The 25,966-nt window shown below is 44.9% G+C and overlaps 2 protein-coding genes across 2 annotated transcripts in view; both read left to right on the forward strand.

Annotated features, from left to right (window-relative positions):
- The window catches only part of LIN28A (lin-28 homolog A), a 48,871-nt gene extending 39,598 nt beyond the window's left edge, over nt 1-9,273 (forward strand). The window contains exons 3-4 of the mRNA XM_081015918.1: nt 3,658-3,842; nt 7,616-9,273. Of these exons, the coding sequence (XP_080872044.1) occupies nt 3,658-3,842; nt 7,616-7,832 (402 nt within the window). The 3' untranslated portion in view covers nt 7,833-9,273. The remainder of the gene's footprint in view (nt 1-3,657; nt 3,843-7,615) is intronic.
- A 4,939-nt stretch (nt 9,274-14,212) lies between these two features.
- Nucleotides 14,213-25,966, forward strand: part of CRYBG2 (crystallin beta-gamma domain containing 2) — a 63,256-nt gene continuing 51,502 nt past the window's right edge. Inside the window, exons 1-2 of the mRNA XM_081015894.1 lie at nt 14,213-15,190; nt 17,304-17,391. Coding sequence (XP_080872020.1) covers nt 15,006-15,190; nt 17,304-17,391 — 273 coding nt within the window. The 5' untranslated portion in view covers nt 14,213-15,005. The remainder of the gene's footprint in view (nt 15,191-17,303; nt 17,392-25,966) is intronic.

A 25,966-nucleotide genomic window follows, 5' to 3' on the forward strand; every position in this document is an offset into this window, starting at 1 on the left:
ATGAAAGACCAACAAAAAAAATGTGTGACGGTTGGCCCTGTTTTTGCAAGGACAGAGCAGGTAATAATGCAAAGGGTGTAAGGGGCCAGGCTAGAGGGCTCAGAGGCAGATATGGGACTCTGGCTGCTGTCAAACAGCTGCAAAGGAGAGAGGATGGGTTGGGGAAGGGAGTGCTGCCACTTGACAACACAACCCTCTCCCAGGTGTGTGCTTCCTGTGTCAAGGGGAAAATGGCTGGGGAAGGGGTTGTAGAGGGAAAGTGCTGAATGGGGGAAAGCTGCATGCTTCTTCCTTCCCAGGTCTGGTTGAAAAGTACCAGGAGTCTTCTTTTTTATGTCTTTCTGTCTAACTTTTTATTGAAACCCTAATAAAAATCATTTATAAAAAAAGAAAAAGAAAAGTACCAGGAGTCTGACCTGTTTGCTTAGTCAACAGAGAAGCACATTCTGCTTTTTGATGAGTTTTGGAAAGCCTAAGTTGAAAACGCGGATGGGATGCAGGTGGCGCTGTGGGTTAAACCACAGAGCCTAGGACTTGCCGATCGGAAAGTCGCCGGTTTGAATCCCCGCGACGGGGTGAGTTCCCGTTGCTCGCTCCCTGCTCCTGCCAACCTAGCTGTTCAAAAGCACGTCAAAGTGCAAGTAGATAAATAAGTATTTATCTTATTCCCTCCGGCGGGAAGGTAAACGGCATTTCCGTGCGCTGCTCTGGTTCTCCAGAAGCGGCTTAGTCATGCTGGCCACATGACCCGGAAGCTGTACGCTGGCTCCCTCGGCCAATAAAGCAAGATGAGCATCGCAACCCCAGAGTTGGTCATGACTGGACCTAATGGTCAGGGGTCCCTTTACCTTTTAAGTTGAATAGGCAGTTTATGCACCATACATTTAAAGCACCCTAAAAGAATCCTGGGAGCTGTCCTTCTCTCCCCCCCCCCCCATGCTACAGTTCCCAGCACTCTTCAAAAACTACAGTTCCCAGAATTCTTGCAGGGTGGTGTGTGCTTTAAATGTATGGTGTGTACACAGCCCGAGTCTCTGGTGCGGTGGGCCTGAGCTCCACTCAGGATGGGGCAAGTGGCATAACCAAACCTAAGGGTGTCCACAGGAATTTTCTTGGGGCGGGGGGAGGGGAAGGCAAGGTAGAACACTGAAAGTGGAGAAGCAGGCTAGTTCCTCAGGAAAAAATATATATGAAAAGAATAGTGCCTGTATATTTTGCCTCCTGTCTCAGGTTCCACAAATACTAGAACTTTACTCTGTAAAAAACAACAGTTAAAGCAGGCAATTGTGGGTTATGGTTTGCCTGGGGTGATGGGTGCTTGCCCCCTTGCCCCTACCTCTGGACACCCATGCTCAGGTCTATGTGGTGAGGCCATGCCAAAGGTGAGACTTGAATGCACCTCTTTGAACTATCACAAGGTGGCCACAGTTTTCATTCCATTTGGATGGTTACCCAGTTGCTTCTGTGGGTGCAATGATTGCAAATCAGGGAAGGGGAATCTTTTTCAGTGTGGGGGCTGCATTCCCTTCTGGGCAACTTCAGGGGTGGGTGGGGCCAGAGACAAAAGAGGGAAGAGCAATGGATTTTAACTTTACCTATGTATGGAAGTTGTGCTTCTGCACTCCCTCTCTCCCCTCCATCCAGCAAAGCAGGAGGCATTATTAGAGTTCAAGCACACCTTCCAGTCAGACAAAAGCAATGAGGGTTAAGGCTGATGGGAGTTATAGTGCAAAACATCTGGAAGGCACCAGGTTAGCAAAAAATGTGTTAAAACAACTGCACATCCTATGTATGTTTAGTGCAAAGTAAGCCCCACTGTGTCCAGTGTTTAGGATTGCAAATTAAATGTGACTTCTTTCTCACAGCTTCATTCTTGGAATAACTTCATCACCCTGCGTCTTACTTTGTTTTACTTTTAATACACTTGCATTTTATTGAATTAGCAAACAAACAAAGTTTCTGTGCGTTTAGAATGGCCGAAGGGCCAATGCTTGTTGGTAGCAGAGAGGATACGGAAGAAGATAATTACTCTCTGCTTTGGGGAGAGAGAGCTGACACTGACTGTGAGATGGCCAATCAACACAATGGCTCTTCACCATTTTTAAATATGGGCTTTCCCTGCAACTCTGGCCAGAGGGAAGTTAAGTGCAGTCACATGATCTAGGTTACTGAGCAACTCATGAATGGTGGGCATGCTCCATTCATTATAATTTTTTTTAAAAAAACCACCCTTCTGTTCTAAGGAACTGTTGTGTACAGCAGATGGCCTGTCTGACTAAGGAATGATAGTGGGAACTACTTCAACAAGTATTGGAAATGGTTAACACAGGATAGGTGGAAATATATTATTTTCACTTTTCCCAAAACAGATTGAAAATGACCATAGGGCTCCTTTTAATCCTGAGATGGCACTTTACATCATAATTTACCACACACTGTATTTTAGCTCTGTTGCTGTTGTTGATTATGATAGCAATAGGGAGTGTGAACTAATAAGTCCCCAGTGCTAATCTAATTTTAACCATAACCTCACTTGCTATTTCTCACCCTCATTCTTTCCATCTTTTGTATGGGGAGCATGATAGGAGACCCATATTCCCCTCACAGAGCTACAGTTCTCAGTGTGGTTAACAGTTTCTCTTCCCAGGGAACTCTGGGAATTGTAGGAGACAGTTCCCATGATGCTTTGGGGGGGCGGCACACTAATGGTTCCATATGAATTTGCTAAAAAAAACCTCAACAACTTTGGCAAAGAAAAAAAAGCACTCAAGAACTTTTCTGCCTGATTTTCACTGTTTGAAATATGGAAACCCTAGACTATGAGTGTTTAAATTGGCATGATGCTGCTTTAAAAAATATAGTGCAGATGGGACCCAGATTGCACTACCTCACTTTGAGGTGTGTGTTTTTTACTAGCAGAGTCTTATTTCGGCAACAGTGGAAAAATCTTCTCCTTGTGAAAAACTTAAGTTCCACGGTTATGTCACCTTAGATAAAACGGTTGTGGAACGCAGGATTTAAACAACAAAATGTTTCTCTATCAAAGGTAAAAAGGAGGAGGTGTGATGTCACAATGGCAAACTGAGCACTCCAGGGACACACACATACACAACCATCGATCCATTTTTATTGCTGAGAAATGAATCGGAGCAAGCGTTAGAGGATGACCCTTAGAGACCTGATCAGGGCACTCTGCAGATGTTACAAGCACAGTGGTTCAATGGAGACTTTCAATGTAGCTGATTGAGTTTTAATTAGTTGAAATCTCTGTGCGTGCGTGCGTGTGTTCTCTGGCACATGCTTTCTATTTCTTATTGTCCTAGGTTCTTCTGCAAATGTGCTATAAAGCAGAAGTTTGAGTTAGGCCTGAGTTCTAGAAGAGTAACCGTGTTAATATGTTGCAAGCAAAACCAGAATGTCTCACAGCAATTCTATATCCAATTTCCCTGACACAAAGCCAATAATAATAATAATAATAATAATAATAATAATAATAATAATAATTGTATATGCAGGAAAATGGTATCAGCTACTGTTAAAGAATGGTATGATAAAATATGGGGTTATGCATTGATGGGAACATTAAACTTAATTTATGAGATCCAGGGAACAAAATCAAAGACAGGATAATTTTCTGTTCTTCCCCGTGGCCTCCAGAGCAAGCTCCACATGGAAGGCTTTCGCAGCCTGAAGGAAGGAGAGGCAGTCGAATTCACCTTCAAGAAGTCCTGCAAGGGTTTGGAGTCCATCCGAGTCACCGGCCCAGGGGGAGTGTTCTGCATCGGCAGCGAGAGGAGACCAAAGGGGAAAAACCTCCAGAAGCGCAGGCCAAAAGGAGATAGGTAAGGCTTGGCGCAAGCAAGGAAGCAAGCAGCTGCTGTGCTTATGAGACCTTGGGTGTTCTGCATCCTTTAACCAACTAGTTCCCAGGATGCTGTGGGAGAAGACACAGTGGTATAACAGTGCTTTAAATGTAAGGTACCAATGTGACCACAGTAAAAAACAAATCCAGTGCAGTATTACTAACGATTCCAAAAGTCCCAGTATTCAATTCATCTTTCAAAATCAGCAATCATTTGTTTCTTGCATCAGAGGAACTTTCCATCCATGCATTCTCCAGAGAAAAACAATTCCCTTCCATTCTTCAAGCAGTGGAGCAAAGGGAAGTGGGCATGAGAAGAGAAAGAGAAATCCCAAGCCGGGCTGTTTAGGGTTTCTCCCCAGCAAGGCCTACCGTATTTTTCGCTCTATAACACGCACCAGACCATAACACGCACGTAGTTTTTAGAGGAGGAAAACAAGAAAAAAAAAATTCTAAACGAAACAGTGGATGTATGATTTTTGTGGTTCATGCTGTGGCCACAGACATGTGATCTGACAGTGAGTTTGGAGTAGCCCAATGCAAAAATCCTGAGGATCCATGTGGATCCATGCTTTGTAACCATGTTTTTGCACCACTGCGACCCCAGGCAACAGTGGGTGTGTGATTTTTTTGGTGCAAGATGTAGCCATGGACATGCTATGTGATCTGATGTTGAATTTGGGGTGACCCAGTGCAAAAATCCTGAGGATCCATGTGGGATCTGTGCTTTGTAACCACGTTTTAAGTGGGGAGGGAAGGAAAAGCGCTCAAGGGACAAGGAGCACGTGTGGGGTGTGTGGACAAGGATGCTGCTAATAATGCTATTTAGCGAGCTGAGTGGGGAGGAGAGAGGGACAGAGAGCCTGCTTGCTTTATAGGAGCCAACCGGAGAGGAGCCGCTTACACTTGTGTAAGCGGCTCCTCTCCTCTCCCGCTTTGCTCCTTTAAAGCAAGCAGGCTCTCTGTCCTTCTCTCCTCCCCACTCAGCGGCTCTTCTCCCGCTTTGCTGTTTCAAAGCGAGCCACGGAGGAGGGAAGGAAGGGGAACCATGGATCCTCTGCTCACGACTGCAGCAGATCCCCCCCCCGCCACCCGTAGGCATTCGCTCCATAACACGCACAGACATTTCCCCTTACTTTCTAGGAGGAAAAAAGTGAGTGTTATGGTGCAAAAAATACGGTAATCTTCCCAGTCCTACAAAGGCCTGGTTTCCATATCAGCCACTCCTGTGAGGCAACAAAAACATCTATTTTGCTTCCTCCCCCAAAACACATTTTGGGGAGGGTGGGTCTCAGGATTGTCCTTGGTCAAACCTGAGGCCCCTTCCCAAAGCAGGTTGAGACCCCAGGACAGACTTTGTGAGCCTCTTGGCATGCTGGGTTTTTCACTCCCCTCCCGCCCAATTCAGTGTCCTGGGCTATAGATCTATGGAATCTATTTAATAGATCTATAGGCCGTGGCATTGCATTTGGGGCAAATTTAGTTGGTGGTTGTCCACTGCAGGTGGGAGCCAAGCTTTGCTCCCATTCAAAAGTGGCAGTGCTGACTATTCGCTGCTAAAAATCAGTGCCCAAAGACCCAATAGGGAGAGTGGCAAAGAGGCAATGTGGCTTCCAGGACCTTCAGCTGCTGTCCAACCTGGCTGGCTGGCTGCCTGCCCTCACTACAGTTAAAGGGCCATTCCCCACAGTACAGTAGCAGGCATCAAGAATGCTACCTTCTAGAGTTCGTTACTTTAAGGCCGGAGCCCAAGCAGCTCAAAAGAGCTTGAGTGGCTTTTGCCTCCTCTGGACAGGGATTGGGCAGCAGCCTTTACATTGTGCTAGGGGCTTCCCTTAGCCTTTTAAATGAATGGCAGATGCAAATTTCCCAGGAAAGGGCAAAAAACTCAAAAGTGAAGGGTCAGAGGTCAGAAGCACCCAGGGGCTGAATAGCACGGGCTGGTGCTCCTGTTCTGCGAACGTGTGTCACAGCGAGATCAGTAAAAGAAAAGAGACACCATAATATGGGTCTGTGTTTTGGACTACAACTCCCATCGTCCCTGACCCTGGGCTATGCTGACTGGGGCTGATTGGAGTCATTATCCAAAACACCTGAAGGTTGGGGAAGGCTGAGTTAAACCATTTGTCTGCTTTGTGCAGAATTGACTGCTTTTGAATGTCAGCAGCTTAAGATCTTGCAACCCAAGATTCTTTTAAATGCGTATGGCAGGGAAATATGCTTGGGTGGATGCATACAGGAAAAGCATGTTCTTTGTCAGTGAATTGTACGCCTCCCCATGAGGAATGCCCTCCTGTGTTTGGAGATGAACATTGTTGGCATCCGTGTTTCTCAAGAGACAATGGAGTGTGCCTCCGGGGGTGAAGTCAAAGCGCTGCATTAGCAGCACCCAAGTGACCTCCCTGGGCACAAGCCTGAGCAGAGCGTATGGAGGTCCTGGGCTGCCCAGACCACAAGACATCCGCTTCCGCCCCCCTTTGGCCTTGCTGAAAAGGTCCAAAGGAAAACAGAGCAATACGTTTGGCACCAGCTTGGCTGCAGGAGTTGCCAGAAGGAACCGGACAAGGCACCATCCACCCGTCTTAGGGACTCTACTCTGGATTCATCACTGTATCAATCTTGCCTTCCGCAGGAGACCTTAAGTAGCTGTCAACAGTGTGATAGCAGAGCAGCATTGCCCCCTAGTGGCATTCATGTGTACTTTCCACTCATGATACACATGGTGTGTGTCCTTAATTATTGTATGCTTAAATTGGAGAGAACTGTACTGGATAGCTCAGTTGGTTAGAGCATGGTGCTGATAATGCCAAAGTTGCAGGTTCTATCCCTGTATGGGACAACTTTGGGCAAGAATTTAGGGGTCAGCAAACTTTTTCAGCAGGGGGCCAGTCCACTGTCCCTCAGTCCTTGTGGGGGGCCGGACTATATTTTGGAGAGAAAAAAAGAACGGATTCCTATGCCCCATAAATAACCCAGAGATGCATTTTAAATAAAAGGACACGTTCTACTCATGTAAAAGCACGCTGATTCCATTTAGAAGGCGATTGGGCCGCATCCGGCCCCCGGGCCTTAGGTTGCCTACCCCTGTTCTATAGCTACGTAAAAACATGCTGATTCCCGGACTGTCTGCGGGCCGGATTTAGAAGGTGATGGGGCCAGATCTGGCCCCTGGGCCTTAGTTTGCCTACCTATGAGCTAGACGGTCCTGAGGGTCCCTTCTAACTCTCCAATTACCGTGGTACCTTGGTTCTCGAGCTTAATTCGTTCCGGGAGTCCATTCGACTCCTGAAACTGTTTGAAAACCAAGGTGTGGCTTCCGATTGGTGGCAGGAGCTTCCTGAACTCAAGCAGAAGCCGCGTTGGATGTTTGGCTTCCAAAAAACGTTCGCAAACCAGAACACTTACTTCCGGGTTTGCGGCATTCAGGAGCCAATTTGTTCAACAACTAAGCCATTCGGGAACCAAGGTACCACTGTATATGATTCTTATGCAGCTGCACCTGATGGCATATTCTGCTTCCAGGTTTGGTTTACTAAAGGATTTGAAATTATTAATTCTTGTACATTGTGGTTGTTTTACTCTTGAGTATCCTGGACCCAGAGCACTTAGAACTTGTACATAAATTAATGTCGGTTTTGTGGCTTAAAGGTGCTGTCTTTCTTTTTGGAAAGAGAAGGCCGAAGGCTTCTTGTGATCTTTAACAAATTGAACCTCTCCTGCGCCTCATCTCCCCGTCTCTTCTCTCTTTCCCAGATGCTACAACTGTGGCGGCCTGGATCACCACGCCAAAGAATGCAAGCTCCCACCACAACCAAAGAAATGCCACTTTTGCCAAAGCATTGCTCACATGGTGGCCAACTGCCCCGTCAAAACGCAGCAGTCGCCCAGTTCTCAGGGAAAGCCCGCCTACCTCCGGGAGGAGGAGGAGGACATGCACAGCTCACCCCTTGTTCCTGAAACCAGGGAATGATGTTGGGAAATCAGTAGGGAATATACCGGATCAACAGGCTTCAGGGCATCGAGTTGGCAAAAAAAGAGTGGGTGGGTGGGGGGAACAGTGAATAGCCTCTGCCTCCAGGCTTAGGGAAGGCAGGCACCTAGCAAGAGAACAGCAGCTCTGAAAACGTGTAAGACTTCAGCAAAGTGAAAGCTCAGAGCGCCTGAATGTTGACGCAGCCTCCTCCCCTTGTTTCAGCATGGGAAGGAGTTCTGCAAATCCTGTCCCCAATTGTTCAGTTCTGGGAAATGGGGAAGCAGCTGCTCCTTTCTCACTTTTGCTTTCTCCAGCAATCCAAATAATATTTTGAGAGTTAAAAAAAAAAAGCAGCCGAGAAATCTGGTTCAGGGGTGGGTTGATTTTTGATTTTTGCACAGGTTAAAGTTGTCAGGAATAAACAGCTGCCTTCAGTTCTCATGTGGTTGCATGCTGTGGGGAGTGCGCCAGGCAGAGAAAGCAGTTGTTACATTCTAGTTAAGTCAGAACTTTAGGGCACAGATAGGGATCCTGTGACCCTTGGGATGTAAATGGACCACAGCTCCCATCATCCCTGACCGCTGGCCATGCTTCTGGGGTTGATGGGAGCTGGGTTCTAGTAACATCTGAAGGGTTGCAGGTTCCCCACTATTGAATTAAGGGTTTATTCAGGACCCTGTTCTAAATAATGCATCTAAATTTCCTACCTTTGGGGACCACAGACAGATACAATATTGTGGCCTTTGTTTTCTGCCCAGGTGTGGGTCGCCCCCAAAGTTTTTTACTGCCCATATGTATGTGGGGACTCATCTTGGCCAAGTGGAAAGATTTAGGCCTCAGGTTTTTGAGGAAATGTGGGCCTGCTTGCAGATATGTAAAAGGAGCATTTTAAACAATGCATGTACTGGGGTGCGCAGAAATTATTTCCACAAGCCAAAGGCCTACCCTAACTGTCAAACCGGGCCTGAGACCTACACTTGGAAATATGGCTTGTTTTTCTTTGTTGTCTATGTGTTGCTTTGCATCAGGTGTGGGAAGCTGCTACTGAACTACAACTCCCATCAGCCCCAGCAAACATGGCCAATAGCCAAGAATGATGGGGGTTGTAGTTCAGCAACATTTGACAGTCCACTTACCTGCTTTATATTACTTGGCTAGAATGTAACAGATACAAATACAAACACAGGACACTAAATTCGTATTGTTTGTAGTATTTTTAAATTTACACTTTCTGATTCCAAAAAGCCTGACAGGGAATTTAGTGCAGGATCTACTGTGCTAATTTCAAGCACAGAGATTTTGAGTTTGAGTCTTTCCCATTTTGTTTTCGAACTTTCACTCATCAGGTGAAGCTGCTGTTCCCTTGCCCCCTGCCTGCTTTCCCTACTGATGCCTTTAATTTATTTCGTTCCCAGGACAGCTTAACTTGCCGTGTGAGACACATGGGGGAGGGTGGGTGGGTGTCTCTTTGCTCTGAAGCCGTGATGTGAAACCTGCACTACGACGTGCGTGTATGACGTATCTTTGGGTTTGCTTTCTTTTTGCTTTCTTTGTTTTCTTGGTTTTTTGGGGGACGGGGTTCAGTGTTCATTGCTTTTGGTTTTTTTAAAAGAAAAGTATAAATATTCTGTTTTGTATTTTTGTATATTTTAATCTTTAAGAGAAAAAAAGGAAGAAAAAGAAGAGGAAAAAAGAGGACATGATTACTGCAATGTATTTCTCAGGTATTCTTGTACATCTCAGGGATGGAAGAACCTCAGCAGCCTTCTGGGGCTGAACAGATTGGAACCTTGTGGCTTAAAAACTTTGGGGGGGCATTGTTACATTTAACAGCACAAAGAACAAAAGAGTCTCTGTTTTTCAATTGTAGCTTCCTGCGTGTGGGTGGACTGATGTTTTTAGACACTGTATTTGAATAGATTGTCTGCATCCGCCCCCAGCTATATTGTACCTTTGGGCCATTTAGGGGCTACAGGGACAGCACAGCCAGATGCATAAAGCTTGGGCAACAAAAGCAGTTTACGTATCAAGCCTATTTCACCTTTCTGGGGGTGGATGCCCTCTCTGTTCCCAGATACCCAACCATTCCTTAAGATTCTGAACACTGTCCTCACCTGGTTACCATATCTGCATCTTGGCTGATACTGCACTCACACATCATTTTGAATGATTTGGCCCATGGTGGCTTTCTACAAGGCCCTGTTGTGAGGCAAGGGAATGTTGGGTGCTTCTGAATCAGGGTGGCAGAGTGGAAGACAGAGAGATCTTGAGTCACAGGTTCTCCTGCCTGAGCCTGGTTGGCTCCTTGTAATAAAAAGATGCTGGATTTGACGGGCCATTGGCCTGATGCAGCAGGCTCTTCCTATGCACATACGTTCAGGCAGCAACATCCTTTTGGGTTTCCATACCATCCTGGCTTTTTCTCCTTTTCCTGTGCCCAAGTTAGTCTTGTGAGTTCCTCTTGTAGTCCAACCACATTAAGAGCATCCCAAGAGGAATTCTGGCATTCTACTCTTTTAGCAAAGTGCTGCTTCTTCAAGGTTGGAAGTTTTTAAGCCTCTTAAACCTCTACACTAGAGTAAGGGGATCAGCCTGGCCAGCTTTCCTGAGATGTGAATTTACAGGTTGATATTTGGGGGGAACTTAAAAACATGTAAGGTTGTTGGTTAATCTCTAGATCATCAGCCATTTCCCACAGATACGAGTTTCCTATCCAGTATATTTGAATAACTTATCTATGGTGGGCCCGTCCATTTCTAAATTACCTGCATTGCCAAGCATTTTTTCTTAAATATCATAACTCACATAGCAGCTCTGCATGCTTTCCCTTACTGGATGGACTGCAAAAATTTTGCTAGTGGAAGAAAGTGTTGGTTGTGGGCTGATTATCAAGGGCCAACATTACCAGCTGCTACAGAGCCATGCGGTGGAATTTGAAAACTAAAAACGAAAAGCTGATATTAGATAACACTCACTTGCCTATAGCTGAGAGTGCTCTCTGTCTCTTCCCACCTTCCTCTCCCTCCTTCTCCTGCAATGATTGCAGTGAGGAGCTGTGAAATATACAGGATGTTAGTTTTGAAATTGCTGTGGGGATCTTTACCTTATCTACCTCAGGTTAACGTGTCTTGTGTCAATGGGGCCAAATGCATTGGTTTATATAGCTTGCTCTGAGTTGCCAGAAGAAAAGGGATGCTTCCCTAGAGTGTGTCCAAAGATTAAAATGCTACCCCTTCTAGTTTTGTATCCGTCTTAAAAATAAAGTAAAATACAGTAGCATTGTTTCCCCCCTATTCCCTTCTTAGATATTTAGTATATGTAAATATCTTATGTAAATCTTTCTGGCTTATTTCCAGTTTTCCTTTTTGATGATTGTTTACAAACTTGAGGGTGTGGGAAATAGCCAAAGCATGTGGTGGGCATTTGCACCAGAGGGGCATAGAGGGGGGCACCCTCTTTGTACCTTGCCACTTTGCAACTTTGCCACATGAGAGCTGGTTAAGGGGTGGGGGGAATTTCCCATATCTTCCTACAACCAATGAGAGAATTGGACTTCTGAAATAACAGTGATTTATCTGCAAGCCAAGAGGAACAATGTTCTTGGGGGGGGGGGGAGGGGTTGATTGCAGCTTCTTCCACCCACTAGTTTGCAGAATTGTTTTGGGAATTCTTTAGGTCAGTCTCCCAGGCCTTTTTTTTTTTTTTTTTAAATGACAAGATGGTTTCTAAAACTCTTCAGCTTGGTCTTGCAAATAAATCACTGCTTGGAATAGGCAATATCATTACCATTTTAGACAGTGATGGACACTATGCATTAGGGGCAAGCAGTGTGCATTGCAGTCAGGCTGGTGCCAAGTCTGCACTCAGGGTCACTGTGGAATAGGGAGCACTGAATGTATTGGGGGTGGGAAGGGTGGGGGGGATGATGGCGACTTCTTGCGTGGCTACATGATTGTGTACTAGGAGACAAAACGAATGTAACTCCCATGTTTACTGCTAGCGACCAAAGCTTGTTTTGTGTCAAACTCTTTGACTTTTTATGAAGCGGGTGGGTGGATGGGTGGGAGAGGGTGGGGATGAGAGGGTGACTGTGTGGGGTTCTTTTTAGGGGGGGGAGGGTCATGTCTGAGCTGCAGGACTCTGTTCAAGCAAGCAGCTATCCTGCTGATTATGTCTGGTGGCGACATCAAAAATCCCCACGACTGCATTCCCCTCCCCTCCCCTATTTTCATTTTTGTACCAGTTTTGGAAAACGATGGAAACCAATAAAGAATATGGATCATAACTTTCTGTGCATCTCTTCCTTTCAACAAAGCATACCTTGAGGTGAAGGCAAATTATTTTGGAGAGCTAGATTTGGGAACCTAATGGTTGCTCAACCTTGGATTTACTGGAGAAACTTCTGCAAGACCAATTTGTGAAAACACTGCCTGCTTGCTAGCAGAGGTGGCCCTACCTTGAGATGAGGTGAGGCAGTGACCTCAGGTGGCAGATTTGGGGTATGAACATGTCTCAGGGAAGGAGATTGGTTTAAGATTGGCCCTACTATTAAGCAAAGTGAGGCAAGGATGGGAGAGGCTCTTGTGGTATGCTGGCCTCTCACCTCCTTTGGAAAAGGCTCAGCAGTTATGAGTAGGTTCAGTTTTTTTGATTAATGATCTGGACACACCATGCATCTGTACAGTACAGTACTTGCAATTACACACAGGTCCTGCTTACTAAACACAATGCATTCCGTGGAAATCAGTATTTAGACAAGTATTCACATAACAAGCCTACAATTTCCATTATTTCTCTGAAAATATTTCTAAACTGGGATTTGTCTAATCTCTCCCCCCCTCCACTTTTTTCAATGGTTTCTCCCTGAAATGGCTGCAGCCAATCAGGAAGAGAATCTGATCTCTCCTCCCTGATTTGTTTGATCTTTCCTGTTCTGCAATGCATCCAATCTCCCTACCTTCCACCCTGGTTTCTGCACATGAAAATGGCTGTCACCAACCAACAAAGCAGAAACAAGCAGGGAAATAAGGAAGTAGGGAAACTCTGGATGTTTGGATATCTGAATGTGCAGTATTTTTAGCAAAGTTTGCCATAATGCATTACATTTAATTTTAGCACAGTGAGCGGGCCAGTAGTGGGACTTGTGTACACTGAACACAATTCACAATAACGGACTGTGTTAATCATGTTTTGGAAGTGGTGTTGCCTTTTTAGCCATTTACCAACCCTGACTCTGGGCAGATTCACACAACTAGCCATTGAGCGTTAGAAGTCTCTCACAGCAATGTCCACTTTGAGAATATCCGACAAGGTCCAGCTTGCAGTGGCCCCAAGGATAATGGATTGTTAGGTGATTAAGAGAGGATTTGAAGAACTTAATGGGTTTCTGAAGCCATTATCTCTGATCTCCAGCTGGGGTGAAGAGTTTCTTTGCCATTCCTGAAATTTGGTACCTACAAAAGCTACTAACGGCACAATCTAAAGTGTGTGTCTCTTCAGAAGTAAGTCCAGTGGAGTTCACCAGGACTTCTTCTCAGTTAAGAGTGCATAGAATTGCACTGTGAGAGACTCTGATTCCAAAAAAAGTCTGAGAACTGACCCTTTTATAATCACTTCTTCAAAATGCAAGACACTAAAGCCCTTTTCATTCAAAAGACTGCATGTGGGAAGAGACTGGAAGTCTGCCCCATACATTTGGAGTACTGATATGCCACTTTTATTGTCATGGTTTTCCCCAAATAATTTTGGGAGCTGTAGTTTCTTAAGGGTGCTGAGAGCTGTTAGGAGATCCACATTCTCACAGAGCTGCAAATAGCAAGAGTTCCCTGCTGTGAGGAACTGACAGAACTCTAGAAATTGTAGCTCTGTGATGGGAGTAGGGGTCTCCAAACAACTATCTTCACCCATAACAAACTACAGCTCCCAGGATTCTTTGGGGGAAGCCATGACTTTAAAGTAGTATTAGGGTTCTTTTAATTTTATGGCATGAATGTGGCCAAGGTGTGCAGAGGTGGCCAGGCTAGCCCCACACTTGGTGCCCTGTCTGTTCCACCCCCACCCTCAAACTTCCTCCAGTTGAGCATACAATTCTGAAGGGGAATTTTCCCCAGGTTCGTGTAGTTGTGCAGAATTCCTGGTTGCGCCAAGGAGTCTAAACATGTTCAGTCAAACACATGAAGAACCTCTCCCCAGACTTTGAACCTCACTGCCTGAAAGTCTAGAGTGGAGCTAACAACTACCCAAAACAAAGAGAACATACATGCTCCAGTGGTTGCTAGTGCAAATCTATTAATGTGCATTTTGGAGTTTAAAAAACCCACCCTTCTTTGGGAGTTTGGAATTCAAAACACTTCATTCTTAAAATCCGACCAGAACTAGCTGGAAAAAGTAGTAGGACCAAACAAAAGAAATTTTTAACACTAAAACACATACAACTTTGCATTTTTTTGTGTGTGGCCTGAATGAGTACCAGTGCCCATTCTCCTTTCTGTTTTGTATGGACCATCAGGCTAGGGCTGATGGGAGTTGTAGTTCAAAAACTTCCAGAGAGCACCAGGTTGGCAAAGGCTGCATTAAGGGCTTTAAAGGTTAATACCAGCACCTTCCTCTTGAGCCCATAAATTAACCGGTAGCTTTCCCTCAATAAGTTACCAGTGGCTGCTTTGTTTACTCTCGGCTGCCGTTGCTGGAACCTTATTATGACCTAATCCCTCAGCCGCCACCTCTCAAATTCCTCAGGCACCTTTGCTCCAAAGTCCTTCCCCACCTTTCCTTTGGGGCTCTGAACGGCACATTTGTCTCTAGGCTGCTCCTGACAAGGCGAACACTGCCCCCCTCCACCCCCCAAGTTGGAGAAATATCAGCCGGGAACTTAAAACCGCTCCCCTCTCCAGCGTAGGCCTCGGAGCCTGCCCTTGGCTTTGCTCCCAAAGCGGCACGCCTGGATCTGTCAGCAGGTGTCACACCTTTCACACCCGGATCCTCCCCAACAGGTGGGCCGCCTCCTCAGGCTGAGGGAGCGTGAAGGTGGAAAAGCAAAGCGCTTCTGGCTACAGAAAGAGCCACCCGCCTGGCCTTCGCTTGCAGGCAGGGTGTAGCGGCAGCCTCAGCCCGTCCTCCTCTAGCAGTTCATTTCCCTCAGGCCTGGAGGTCAGGACTCCGTTTGCCACCATGGCAAAGAAAGAGGGTCTGAAGAGGCGGCTTTCTCGCTTCTTCTCAAGGAGTGAGTTGAGCTTGAAGGAGCTGCAGCAGAGGCGGGAAAATGAAGATGAGGGTCCCAGGTTGGCAGGAGTGAGAGATGAAGGCGGCAGAGGGAAATGGAGGATGAGGCCTCGGAAGAAGAGAACCTCGGAAGGGTGAGTGTACTAGGATATGCCTGGAAGTGCCCCTGGGTCAGGAGTAAGGATGCGGAGGGTGGGATCTGTCAACACGCGTTATCTTAATTTCTCTCTCCCCCCCCCCCAGTCTTAAATTCAGTTTTTTACATTTCCACATGAATCAGAGATTATTATTTTTTAGCATCCTTGTGAACACTCACATTTTAGTGCAATGTTCTTTGTATGCAGTTTTGGCTAATTACACATTTTTTTTGCAAGCAGCATCCCCTAATATATTGCATCTTTATATGTTATTTTCACGAATATTCTGTGAACCGCCCCGAGATCTTATGAATGGCGGTATATAAATCTAAAAATTAAATAAATTACGCATTTTAATGCATACTCCCCCCCCCCCACATTTTTTGTAAACATTAGTTGGAGAGCTGCATTATGAAATTCAGTTAAATGCAATTTTCAAAGGAGAGCTGTGTTGCAGTTTACAAGTGCAGATGTGAAGATTCACCTTTACACCTTTGTCAGGACATAGACCACGTACTTATTTATATACAGCAGGGTAAGGGGTTGTTTTTTGTTTCATTTTACAAATGTGTACAATGAGGTGCTCAGATGTGTTTTTGAAGTTATCTGCACATTCCTGTGTTGGGGGAGCATGAATAAGTTTATAACTGGGGAGAGGCCGTGGATCAGTGGAAAAGCCAGAAGTGGCTCTACTGTTAGGCAAAGTGAGGAAACGGCCTCAGGCAGCAAATATTGGGGACCAATGGCGGTAGACCCCTGACTGTGCCTTCTCCAGGCAATTCTCCCCTTTTGAAGAACAGGGGTATGCAATATGGCATGTCCTGGCTCCATTAAACTAGCTTGCTTTTGTATATGGAATGTGTTTGTCCTCTGCAAAATGTATTGGGACAGCCCTGTGCAGAACACTTCTTTTGCATGCAAAAGGTCCCAGGTTCAGTCTCTAGGGGAAAATTCCTGGAGAGTCATTGCTAGTCATTGCAAACAATAACTGTGCTAGATGAACCAATAGCCTGACTTGGCATAAGTCAGCTTCCTGTACAGAGGTTTTGCAGGGAACAGCTGCAGATCAGTGATAGAATCATAGAGTTGGAAGGGACCATGAAGGTCATCTAGTCCAACCCCCTGCAAGGCAGAAATCTTTTGCCCAACATGGAGCTCGAACTCATGGCCCTAAAATTAAGAAGTCTCATGCTCTACTGAGTGAGCTATCCAATAAGGTACATATGACAGGTGCACCTGAATGCCAACATTTTTTTTTTGACAAATAGACGTTTCGGTCATAATCAGCAACAAGAAGGATATTGGAGATTTGTCCAGGAGCCCTCGGCAATCCTTCCTTTCCACTCTGCAGCTTGCTGATATGCTCCTGTCCTTCGCTCTGTTTGCATTTCAACAGGAGCTGTTTCAGGAAACAGGCCACAGCTGAGTCATCCCAGGGAGCTCAGTAGGGATCATCTTTCAATGAACAATTAGCGTCAGATTCTAGTTTTGCCCTCACTTCCTCTCTCTCAGCTCAGAGCAACCACTACCTCAGCCCTCATCTGTTGACAATATTTTGAAGGACCAAATAACAAATATAAGAAAATATTACCTTTCTTGCTGGTGGCAGCAAGGACAGGCGATAGTTAAGAATAGCAAAGCATGAGTGAGGGGTCACAATTCAGGAAACACGCCCCCCCCAAGAGGGCATGCAGCCCTTGGGCTGTAAAAGGATCTCCTCCCCTCATGTAGGGAGTGGCTGGGATGGGCAAGTGCTCAATGAAAAAGGGAAGCAGAAGCAATTATTTGGCTGAGAGCCAGTGTGGTGTAGTGGTTAAGAGCGGTAGTCTCGTAATCTGGGGAACCGGGTTCGCGTCCCCGCTCCTCCACATGCAGCTGCTGGGTGACCTTGGGCCAGTCACACTTCTTTGAAGTCTCTCAGCCCCACTCACCTCACAGAGTGTTTGTTGTGGGGGAGAAAGGGAAAGGAGAATGTTAGCCGCTTTGAGACTCCTTAAAGGGAGTGAAAGGCGGGATATCAAATCCAAACTCTTTGAGAGACGGTTAGCCTTTGTGGCCTCTTGTGTACCTTCCTTCTGACTCCAATCCTCCTTTCTCGATTTCATTCCAGGGCAAGTGAGGAGGATGTAATCTCAGTGCAAGTGAAGCATGTTATGGAGCCCCCTAGTTGCAGTAGGTCACAGAAGCCGGCATCGAAGGTGAGCCCCACTGCTGTCAAAGAACCTGTGGAAGGGCCTTCTTTGGGGCAGGAGAGGTTGTGAGGAGTGCGAACCCAGTGGGACTTACGGTACTTCTAAGCAGACATGTTGCGATGGTTCTCAACCTGGAAGGCTTAGATAAATTCATGGAGGATATCTACAGCTACTAGCCGTGATGAGTATGTTCTGCCTCTCCTCTCAGAGGCGGTATGCCTCGGTATTCCAGTTGCTGGGAATTACAAGTGGGAAAAGTGCCGATTTCTGGTTTATTTATTTAGAAAACTTATAAACCACTTGATCATAAAAATCTCCAAGCTGTGCAGAAGTAAAATTATGGGTAAAACATGGCTGAAACCCACAAACCAATTAAAAACGGGGGCTTGCATGCTTTGTTCCCCAGCCCTTTTCCAAGGGTGTGTCAGGGAAACAGGATCCAGTGAATTCAAAGCTTCCCTCAGTCTCCCTCTAGCATACCTGGAATAAGATCCCTTTTTTACTGTTACTGCCATCGGACAAATATGGTGAAGCAGCAATGGTGGCAGAGCTCCCTTTCCAAGGAAAGAGAGAGGGAGATTCCCTCATTCATGCCTGCCAAAGGACCACAGGATCGCACCTTAGTTGAGTAATCATTTATATCGATTAAAAATACTTTGGTTTTTTTAAATGCTCCTCTAAGTATCAGATTTTCTAAATAATGGTTAATTATTCTTAAGGCAAATAATTACACATCTAGGTGTGATAAGCATCTTCTGAGAAAAGACACATGCATCCTACTCACACAGAAAGGTATTATTTATTCATTTATTTTTAAAATGTCTATCCTGATTTTTGTCCCCAAAGAAGCTTTCAAGTTAAAAACATAAAATATCCAATTTAAAAAACCCTGCAATCAATACAAACAAGAAGCAAAGCCAGAAGTGTAAAATCCACTCAGCATCAATGAAAGGCTCCTCGGAGGTAAGGCTTGCTGAGACACATGTGAAACAGGGAAATATATTTTCTGTCAGAACAACTGCTTCATTCCTAATCCATGCAGATTTGATTGATTAAATCAGTTAAACTCATATGATCAATAAGTCAAAATTTAGTTAATCAGTTGATAGGTAGCTCTCTTTAACTTGCATTTATTTATTTAGTTTTGCTTTTAATAATATGATACACAATCACCTAAGAATTTGATCAGGCTTACTTCTGAGCTTACATAAGTATATAGGTGTTCGGTTGCTCTGAATATATGTATATAGGATGGCTATTTATTTATTGAAAATGCTTCTAGGCCACCTATCAAAATAGAAAATACCTTTCCAAAGCAGTGTGAAAAATATACTGAAAGTGTTTTAAAACAAGCATTAGTATTCACAATCAAAACAATAGCACAGAAAGAACAGTAATAGAGCAACATACAGCAACCCAAACATTAAGCCACTCTCTTAATGGTAGTTCACTTGTGGCTGGGGGGGTGGGGGTGGGAGAAATCAGCCATAAGAGGCAAGGTGCTTAACCCTTTGTCTACCCTCCAATTCTGGATGGTGGAGAATAATTTTCAATCTAACCCAGCAAGGTGATTCTTAGCGGAATGGGTAAGATGTGCTTTTGATATCTTCCATCTTTGTACTATTGATTGAAGCATGTCACATGACTCAGTTGCCTTCCCGTGACACACAGCTGACACACATTTATGTGTGCTGATTTGTGCTTGTGGTGGCCCAGCAGTTAGTCTCCTCTGTTATCACCTGTCAATCTCATCTCTATAGTTCACTGTCCCTCCAGGGCACTAAAGGCAGCATGCACAAGGCTAGCCCACTTGATGCTCACAACCTAGAAGAAGGTTTAGGCTGAGAGGAAGAGGCTGGTCTATGATCACCCAGTGAAATTCGTGGATTTAAACCTGGCCTCTCCAGTCCAAGCCCAGCACCCTGCCTTCTACGTGGAAGGGCTATAGCTAGTGGCCAGTGCTCCTGCCTTGCATGCAGAAGGTCCTGTCAGAGGCTTAATGCTGTCCAGCTGGCCATAGATAAGACTCCGGGCTCCCAGCCAGTTCCAAACAATTTGATTTATTTGACAAAGTTCAAACGTACATCTCCAGCATTTCAATTAGCGTCCTTCCCCTTGTGCGCAGTTGCTCCCTCTAATCTTTCTTCTTCCTTTTCTGCACCCAGCATGCAAGTCTGCGAAAACTCCTCCCCTTACTTCCTCTGTGCACAGAATGACTAGTTCCAGGCTCATCCTCCTCCCCCTCTACATCAGACCCACTGTCAGATGAGAAGCTGCTGATAATCTCTTTAGGCTCTCTATAACTGCTGGTTTCTGTCCTTTCCTCTTTTTCCGTTTGCCTCTCCCTGACAGGTCCCAGGTTCAATTGCCAGGAAGGGCTGGAGTAAATCCCAGCCTGGAATGCTGGAGAACTGCTACTGGTCATTGTAGAATATAGATAATACAGAGCCAGATGGACCAATGGTCTGACTCAATATAAGACAGCTTCTTATATTCCTATATTCTACGCCACACTAAATCTGGAAATGACCCAGCCAGCTGTGTTTTGTGTGGGCACACAAGGGAACAGTTTGTTTTTAATATCTCAACAAAAGGGGGCAAAACACGGTCCCACAGTGCAATCTCTTTTGAGTGTTTTGGCCTGGCTGGACTGTGAACTTGAACAGAACAGAATGAAGAAAAAGAACAGAAAGAGCCGAAAAAGGCTCTTTCCACCTATGCACTAAGCCAATACACACTTTGTTTAACGTATTTTGACAGTTATTCTCTCCCTCCTTTATTTCAAAATGATGTTGAGGCAAGTTAACAATAATAAATATGCCATTCAGCGATATAAAGGCATACATGTCAACCATGCATTAAAAAACAACCATGAAAGAACAGCATTAATTTAGCAAGCAAATAACATGAATAGTCAACAAAATATCTCACTTTGTAGAGCCACGAAATTTAATCTTAGGGTCATGGGTTTGAACCAAATGGTTCCTGCATTGCAAGGGGTTGGACTAGATGACCCTTGTGGTCCTTTCCAACTCTACAATTCTATAATTTTATGACTGTACCCCGTTAAAAAAAAAGTTTTCAGTTATGTCAAGGTGCATAGAGCTTCTTTTTCCCAAAGATAAGGATGCCCTCTGCTGGAAGCAAAGCACAACTGCATGGGCCTGTGCCTTTTGCAATAGAGTTCCTTTCAGTAAGTGTGGGCACTTCAAGGTGTCCCGTTTATTGAGCTTTCATCCCAGTTGGTTTGCAGGGAGATTAGACAACATTGGCTCTTCAACAAGCATTCATTGTGATTTTTTTTTTTTGGGGGGGGGGGGACATTGTGCCAAAGCAAGTGTTAACTCCCCACACTTTCCAATTCATTTTCCCATCACTTTCAGAAAGCCCACTTTTGTGGGAGAAGTGGGTTTGTTGTGCAAGAGCTCCAAAATCAGCTCAATTGTGCAACCTGGATTTGCCAGTATAGGATTGAGTCTCACCTGAAAACAGCAACAATCTGGAAACACCTTGTGCCATGTTATCCCTCCTTACTTCCACTGTTTTTTGTACTCAGAATCAGAGTGATTAAAGGGTGTGTTAAAATGAAGTATCCCATCTCTTTCACCATGTGCTTCATTCATTCATTCAGAGCATTATAGAATGCCTGTCCAACCAAACAGACTGCAAACATTTAAAGCATGAATTAAGACCAGCGAATCGACAGTGGAATGGAACCCTGATTCTCAAATCATGCCTCAAATCATGTTCACGCAAACAGTCACTTCAGTAAAAACATTTAAGATTATTCCCTCTGTCTCCAATGTTCAAGCAGTGAATGCTATTGCAAATGTAGTCAAAAGAGCACCGCACCAGCAAGCTTGGGGTTAGGTGAAGTACAAAAAACTGTGGAAAAATACCAAAGAGTGTGGGGAGGCAGTCCAGTGAGGATTGAACATGCTCAATGGACACATAATACTGACTGTGGGTGGAAAAACAGAAAACCAGGGAAGGGAAATGGAACGGAGACTGGAAACTAGAAGAAGCAGAATCACACACTGCAACATTTTGTTGCAGATCTGACTTGTAATTTATTTTGCCATTTTAAGACTTTGATTACATGTTTTAATCTCCAGCACCCTGCAGCAGAAGAAGACTTGCAAAGCTTGTCTTGCTTAACCTATATGTAGCCTGTGATCATGCAGTGTTTTCTGATCTAGCATCCTTCTTGGACTTGTTTGATGTAGCAGTTCAGCTCTTGCAAAGCACATCTTGCTTGCTTTTGAGTGAAGTATTATTTATAGATTTGGCTTTTGCAGAGTTTTGCTTACCTTAATTCCTAACGTCTTTGAGTCGGTGCCTTTGGTTAAGAAATAGTCATTCTGAGACGCCTTCAAAACAGAGGTATATCAGACACCACTCATTTTAATAGTGAACTTACCATAAGTGGGTGAGTGCCAACAGCCCAATAGGATTATAGCCAACTCTGATAAGCAAGAGAAAGGCATCAGCAAGCTTAGAAAAGCTTTTGGATTTGTAGAAGTATAGAAATATATTTACGGAAAAAATCCTAAGGGGACAAAAAACACAAAAAACAGCATGTTGAATAACCAAGGAAAGTTAGTTGTTAGATAGGAGAAAACCAAAACAAAATAGAAATCTGGGCATGTGTGTGAGTGCATGTGTGTAGATTGTACAAACTGAACCACAAGAACCAAAGTGTTTCACAAGCAGTTGTAGGGAAGGGAGCACTTTGGGGGAGCACAAAAAAAGAAGTTACTAAGTACAGGGGTACCTCGGGTTAAGTACTTAATTCGTTCCGGAGGTCCGTACTTAACCTGAAACTGTTCTTAACCTGGAGCACCACTTTAGCTAATGGGGCCTCCTGCTGCTGCCGCGCCGCCGGAGCACAATTTCTGTTCTCATCCTGAAGCAAAGTTCTTAACCTGAAGCACTATTTCTGGGTTAGCAGAGTCTGTAACCTGAAGTGTATGTAACCTGAAGCGTATGTAACCTGAGGTACCACTGTATAATCTAGAAGTGCAGCTGCTTTATATCTTGGTAAGAGTCCTGCAAGTTCTGGTAAAGTCCCTTTGTTGCACACTCCAGTCTTCATGTTACTCTGTATAAAATGTTATTCCATTGAGAGAAGGGGGGGGGGGAAACGATGTTATCCAGGGTAAGAGGAACAAGGATTTCCCCCCACTGGGGATTTATTAAATTAGGGGTGGGGAACCTTCAGAACCTTTTTCTCTGGCCACACCCTCCCCAACTCCAACCCCTCTTCCCAGGCTGCACCTCTCATCAGCCTTGCTTCTTCAAACCCTCCTGGCGTTCTTGCCTGGACAGAATGGGCCCTTGAACTCTGGCTTGCCCACAGCAGGATGTACGAACATGTGTACAGTGGTACCTCGGGTTACATACGCTTCAGGTTACATACGCTTCAGGTTACAGCTCCCCTAACCCAGAAATAGTGCTTCAGGTTAAGAACTTTGCTTCAGGATAAGAACAGAAATCGGGCTCTGGCGGCGCAGCAGCAGCGGGAGGCCCCATTAGCTAAAGTGGTGCTTCAGGTTAAGAACAGTTTCAGGTTAAGAACGGACCTCCGGAACGAATTAAGTACTTAACCCGAGGTACCACTGTATTAACTATCCTACTGCACAAAGGTAAATTCCCAATGCCTAGTTGTCCTAGGGTTCTTGATGGGTATAAACAAGCCTGGAAGGTAGGATATTTTGTCCTATTAATTTAATGTGACACTCAAATTACTCAGAAGAAAAGTTTCTCCCTGGCATGTTTGTGGCAGTGTCACTGTCAGCCGGTACAGAAACCTGTTGGGGTGGAGAACTACCTTGAAGCCTCTGAGTTCTCAGGAAATGATGGCATGCTCCACTGGGAGCGAGCAGAAGGGCGAGCCACAAACTAATTCACCCAGGGGCAGAACAAAGCAACTCACCTGAAGCTTTGAGCACCTCTAGCGAGCAAATACATCTGTGGTGTTTCCTCCCTGCTTCCATTACCTACACAGTTTAGAAAAGGAAATGTGTGGGCTGCAAAAATTCCCAAGTGCTTCCCTTACGGTCCCTGAAGCCGGTGATGTCCACCCAGAAGAGATTCATCTGAGCTAAATGAGATCTTGCCACTTAGCTTACTAGTAGGACACATGCTTAGCATGCAGAAAGTTCCCGGTTTAAGCCCTGGCATCTCCATGTTGGACTGGGAACAGCTCCATTCTGAAACCCTACCAGTCAGTGTAGACAATACTGAGCTACAAAGACCTATGATCTGATTTGGAAGGCAGGTTCTTGTGGGTTATATCCAGCTAAGTTCTGCTCAGTGTAGACCCAATGAACTTAGCAGACTCAAGTTAGTCACATGCATTGATTTTATAGGGCCTGCTCTAGACCCATGAGTCTATGATGCTTCCCCAGCACAAAATACATCTTCAACTACGGAGGAGGAAGTTGTTCTTTTGGCTATCTCTCTCTCTCTCTCTCTCTCTCTCTCTCTCTCTCTCTCTCTCTGCTAGCTGTGGGTCTAGCAAGGAGATGGTGTCTTCTCCAGTGCTTCTTTTGAAGATCGTAGGGTGAATTGCCCCTGTTTCAATCACAGCCATCTCTAGAGGCCAGCTTGCTTTACCTACAGTACATGGAGGTGGAGACACGTTTGGGTGGCAGCTGTAATCTCCAAAGGTGTGTGTGGAATGTGCACATTTGGCCGCTTATTATCTAGTGATTTCCTGCTACATCAGCAGCTCCTCTGGGTGGAGCACCCTTGGGCTGTTTTGTAGCAGCTGGAGCTTTGCTGTGAGGGAGGGCAGGGCCCAAATCCCAGCAGGGTTCAGCTGATACAAGTGGAACCACCCACTAGCTGGTATGTCAAGGGGGATAGTGAGGATTACATTAAGGACACAAACCGCCCTGCTGCTATGTGCCTAATCAGTATCACTACAAATAGCCAACAGTTGGCTACAGGACTTGGGACCTGCCTCAAAAAAATCTGGTTTGGGGAGAAAAAGATACTCCAGTATAATTAGGCTTGTTGAATACAAAGAATTTGGATTCTTGAGAATCTCAATGCTAAATTGAAATTCCGAAAGCTATGTGGCTAGTCCTCATGGCTGTGAACCGAAGACTTGAAATTAAGCCAGCAGTGTATTGGTAAAGGCTGCAAGAGGTGGGACTTCTGTGCCTGGCATGGTGGCTTGTCTTGCCCTCCTTTTCGCTTTCCCATGCAGCGCTCCTGCCCTGTTTTTCTGTTCTTGCGACCAAATCTCCCTTAAAAAGTAATTGAAGCTCCTGAATATAGGGTCATACTTACAAAAGTATGGGGTTTTTTTGTAATTATTTTCATTTTCATTTCTAAATGAAAAAAAAGCAATTAACAATAAAGAGAAAGAAAAAAACTGAAGCAAGATAGGAAAAGGAACGGAAGGAAGGAGATGAGAAGAGAGGAGGGAATGGTAGTAATCCAGAAAACAACATTATAATTCCAGACAATTATCTTTATTTTCAGGTAGCGTAGGGTTCGGGTATATTTTGTTAACTTTTGATTACTAATTAGCAAGTTGTTGTTGGGTTTTTTTTAGCAGCATACATTTTATTGGTTTTATTTCAGTACAGAATTTTGAGGTTTCTTGGAACAAAAAGGGGACTTCCTATATTAGGATTCCTACAGGCCAATGTCCAAAAGTTACCCCTCTTTTGACTGCAGACTACTTAGTCCAGGAATTCCCCCCCCACAGCTAGGAATGTAAGGAGGCAGGGCTTTCCACTGCATCTTGTGTTCTTCACAGCCAGTGCTGTTTCTGTTTCGCCAAAACCTACCTTGTCCATCTAGCTAACTGCTATTCTGCTATGACCAAAACAAATGTAATTATTTCAATGGAGGGGAAATGTCATAAAAACAAACAAACAATGCATAAATCATAGTTATTATTTACAGACTAAAAAAAACAATAGAGAATGCCACTCACATTCCATCCTGACCCTGGACAAACATGCAAATTATGGCAATTTCTGCTCCCATTTCCGATGGAATTCTCTAACATCCCTAAATACAGCTGATTGTATAAAGCTGCCCTAAGGGTCTACTCTGCAATTTAAAATCCTCTCCCAGGGGCCAGCAAAGGTTTGCTTCCCATTAGGCAAAGTGAAGCAGCTGCTTTGGGTTGCAGCTGCCAGGAGACTGAGAGAGTGCCAAGATTTTGGAGACAGAGTTGTGAGTGTCACGCGGCCTTCCCTGTGTCTCCTGAACCTGCCTTCCGCAGGCCCAATGGAAGATGTTGTCCCGTCATCAGTATTGTAGTAAGATTTGACTGCCAGCCTGCTTGCCTTTTGTATATAGAAAGAGGAGTGCCGTATTGTCCTTCTCCTCAGGCAGGAAAATATCTCAGCCATCCCTGTTCAGGGCATTTCCAGAACAGCAAAGCTAGAATTAGAGTTAATGGCTATTTGTTAGGTTAGGTTTATTGAACCGATGAATAATTTCCCACAACAAAAAGGTCCTGAAGCAATTTACAAGACGACTAAAATATAGCAATAAAAATACATAAGCATAATTAAAAACAGAGTAAGAACACTCGGTCTTTGGTGCTGGGAAA

This window comes from Podarcis pityusensis (assembly GCF_964106645.2).
Source record: "Podarcis pityusensis genome assembly, chromosome: 8".
NCBI lineage: Eukaryota > Metazoa > Chordata > Lepidosauria > Squamata > Lacertidae > Podarcis > Podarcis pityusensis.